Source organism: Rhinolophus sinicus, chromosome 2, assembly GCF_057876585.1.
Source record: "Rhinolophus sinicus isolate RSI-liver-muscle chromosome 2, RSI-T2T, whole genome shotgun sequence".
Lineage (NCBI taxonomy): Eukaryota > Metazoa > Chordata > Mammalia > Chiroptera > Rhinolophidae > Rhinolophus > Rhinolophus sinicus.
This window is the reverse complement of record NC_142502.1, coordinates 102,368,424-102,371,343: the sequence shown is the minus strand read 5'-3', so window position 1 is coordinate 102,371,343 and position 2,920 is coordinate 102,368,424. Positions and strand designations below refer to the sequence as shown.

At 47.2% G+C, this 2,920-nt stretch overlaps 1 protein-coding gene across 1 annotated transcript; it reads right to left on the bottom strand.

Moving 5' to 3' along the window:
* Positions 1-1,227: 1,227 nt before the first annotated feature.
* Positions 1,228-2,505, bottom strand: TMEM217B (transmembrane protein 217B). The gene has a single exon (XM_074333990.2). The coding sequence runs from the start codon at positions 2,485-2,487 to the stop codon at positions 1,930-1,932; it is 558 nt and encodes a 185-aa protein (XP_074190091.1). The 5' UTR covers positions 2,488-2,505; the 3' UTR covers positions 1,228-1,929.
* Between the last annotated feature and the right edge of the window lie 415 nt (positions 2,506-2,920).

Here is a 2,920-nt window from a genome sequence, read left to right as displayed (position 1 = left end):
GTATCTGAGCGTTTTAAGTTTTCCTGCATCAGGAAGCTCTTAGCTGAGCTGGTTCTTGGAACGCAGCTTCTTCCTCCACCTCTTCTAGTCACAGGTCTCCAGTATCACAATCTCACCTCCACCACCTCAGCTGGGATGGGGAATCATAAAGAACCCTGGTGTGCTCAGGTTTCATTTTTTGTTTCTGGTACCAACAAGTCACAGTCATGCCTTGTGTGACTAGGGCAGGGACCCACACTATTAGTCCTCAGTCATCAGCTTGAGGCTCCCTGAATCTCAAATCAGCCATCCCCAGAGGATCTGGCCAAAGCCTTAAACAGCGCTAAGCAAAAACTTATTGCTGACTGCCATCTGGTGGTCATTTTGGGAACTGGCCTGGATCCAACTCGCACAGGGTGATGGGAAGAATTGAGTGAACTGTTAGAATAGTACCCGGCACTAATTAAGTGTTCAGTAAAAGTGGGCTACTGTCATTATGCTCATGGTTGGGGGGAGTGTGGTCAAAACAATGTCCTTTGACTTCACTCCCAACATTTTTGAAGGAAAAGGAAATATCCTAAAAGGAGGTTCCTCTTTTTTATCTTGGTAAAAGTAAGAGTGCTTCAGGGAACCAAGTAGGACATTCGTGTATGAAGTCAGATGATCTGGATTCAAATCCTGCTTTTGCTACTGTGTGACCTTGATGGCATCACTTAAGCATTTTGAGTCTCAGCTTCATCAAACCATAAAATGGAAACATCAGGATTAAAACTACACAAGGTGGTGAATGTAAAGAGCTCTCAGCAAAAGATGCTCTTCATTAGTCAACAGCAGTGATATGCCAGCTCTCAATGCTGTGGTGCATTGTTTTAAAATAATCGTTCTCGACTGGGGACAACTTTGCCCCCAGGAAACATTTGGCAATGAGATATTTTTGGTTGTGACAAGGTTGCTTGTGGCATCTCGTGGGCAGAGGCCAGGATGCTGCTAAACATCCTACAATATGCAGAACTGCCCTCCCTACAAGACAGAATTATCCAGTCCAAAATGTTAATAGTGCTTAAATTGAGAAATTCTGGATCTTTCTTTTTGCCATGTTATGAACCAACACGAGGAACTGCTTTCTAAAAAGTATGAGGCACACAGAGTGATGCATGATGCTGGAAAAGTGTTCTTTCAGAGGTTATATGCAGAAGTCAAACGAGGCTCCAAGGGCAGCTGGATGGCTCAGTTGGTGAGAGCGCGAGCTCTGAACAACAGGGTTGCCAGTTCGATTCCCATATGGGCCAGTGAGCTGCGCCCTCCACAACTAGATTGAAGGACAACAACTTGGAGCTGATGAGCCCTGCAGAGACACACTGTTCCCCAATATCCCCAATAAAATTTATAAAAAAACAAAACAACGAGGCTCCATATTACATTACTGTGTGTCCAATATGGTAGCTACGAGCCAGTCAGCCAAATGTGGCTACTGACATTAAAATAAATGAAAATTGAATAAAATTCCTGGGTTGTAATAGCCACACTCCAAGTACTTAGTGACGATATGTAGCTAGTGGTCGGCACAGAGACAGAACATTTCTATCCACACAGAAATTTCTACTGCACAGCACTGCTCTAAAAGGACTCAGCAAGACTCAGCAGAACCAGGCAATTGTGGACAATCAATTTCCAAGAGAAAAATTAGAAACTGAGGACATGCAGAGAGGAGGGGACCATGAGAGACAACAGCATGCACCAATGAGATGGCTAAGCAAGCGCAAAGGCAGTATGTAATTCAATGCGAAAACATTGGTCCGTGAAACCCTCCCACCGCCAAGAATCACTCTTAATGTGAGTAAAACTCGAGAACCCCAAAAAGGCAAGCAGAATCAACAGAAGGCAGCCAGGGAAAGGGGGCTCCATTGTTGGGGAGCACTGTCCCCCTCTCTTTCTTCTTCCTGGCACGGTTCAGTTTAACTTGCGGTACAACGTTCCCAGCTCACCAGTTGACCACGAGTAGTCAATTGTACTGAGGGAGGAGCGTCTGCGGCGGCTGATCTTGCCGGAAGTCTTGGGGGCCTTATAAAGGGTGTACGTATATTTGATGATAAAGGGCAGACAGAAGAAGTGCAGGAGCATTCGGGAGATTTGGAAGATCAAGTGCATGTAACTCAGCTCCTTGAACTGCTCTTTGATATTCTTGTTGATGAGCAAGACCATGGAGAAGCTGGTGAGCTCGTAGGCGACGATCCACAGGGCGTAGCACAGCAGGCCCACGTAGTTCCTGGTGTGGCTGCAATACAGGAGCAAGAAGCTGACCATGATGGTGAGGGTAGCTAGGCCAGTGCTGATGTTCTTTTTGTGAATGAGGACCCAGGAGTCTACCCCAGGCTTTGCGTCCATGTAGATGCTGAACTGGGCCTCGTAGTCAAGGATTATAACCTCGTTCAAGTCAAAGATGAGGAACTGGATGGTGCTGAGGATGGAGAAGATCCCCACCAAAAGGGAGAACATCTTGTCACTCATTTTATGCTTGTTTTACCAGACTATCTCCTGCAGAAAGAAACAGAAAACATCGTGGAGAGATGTAACAAGATGGCAGAGCCAGCCCCCAAATTCCCCAAGCCACTCGATATAAATGGGGGAGCTCAGAGTAATCATGGCTTGTGGACAGGACACTGGATGGGGACGTGGGGTCTGATCCCTGCTCAGGTGACCACATCATCAGGAAGCTCCCAGCTCTGCTGCTCCGGCTGGAGCTGTGCTTTAAGGGAGCGAAAAGGGTGCTCCCGTCAGCGTCAGGTTGTGGGAATTAGGAAGGTCCTGTGTCTGGAATAACGATAGCGTCAGTCCTGGGCTCCTCTCTGGGATGTTTGCCTGTCTGAAGTCAGGAAACTAGTGTGACTCCCCGGGGACCTGGAATCATCCCGACCCTCCCCCAGACACCCTGTCTTTCCTT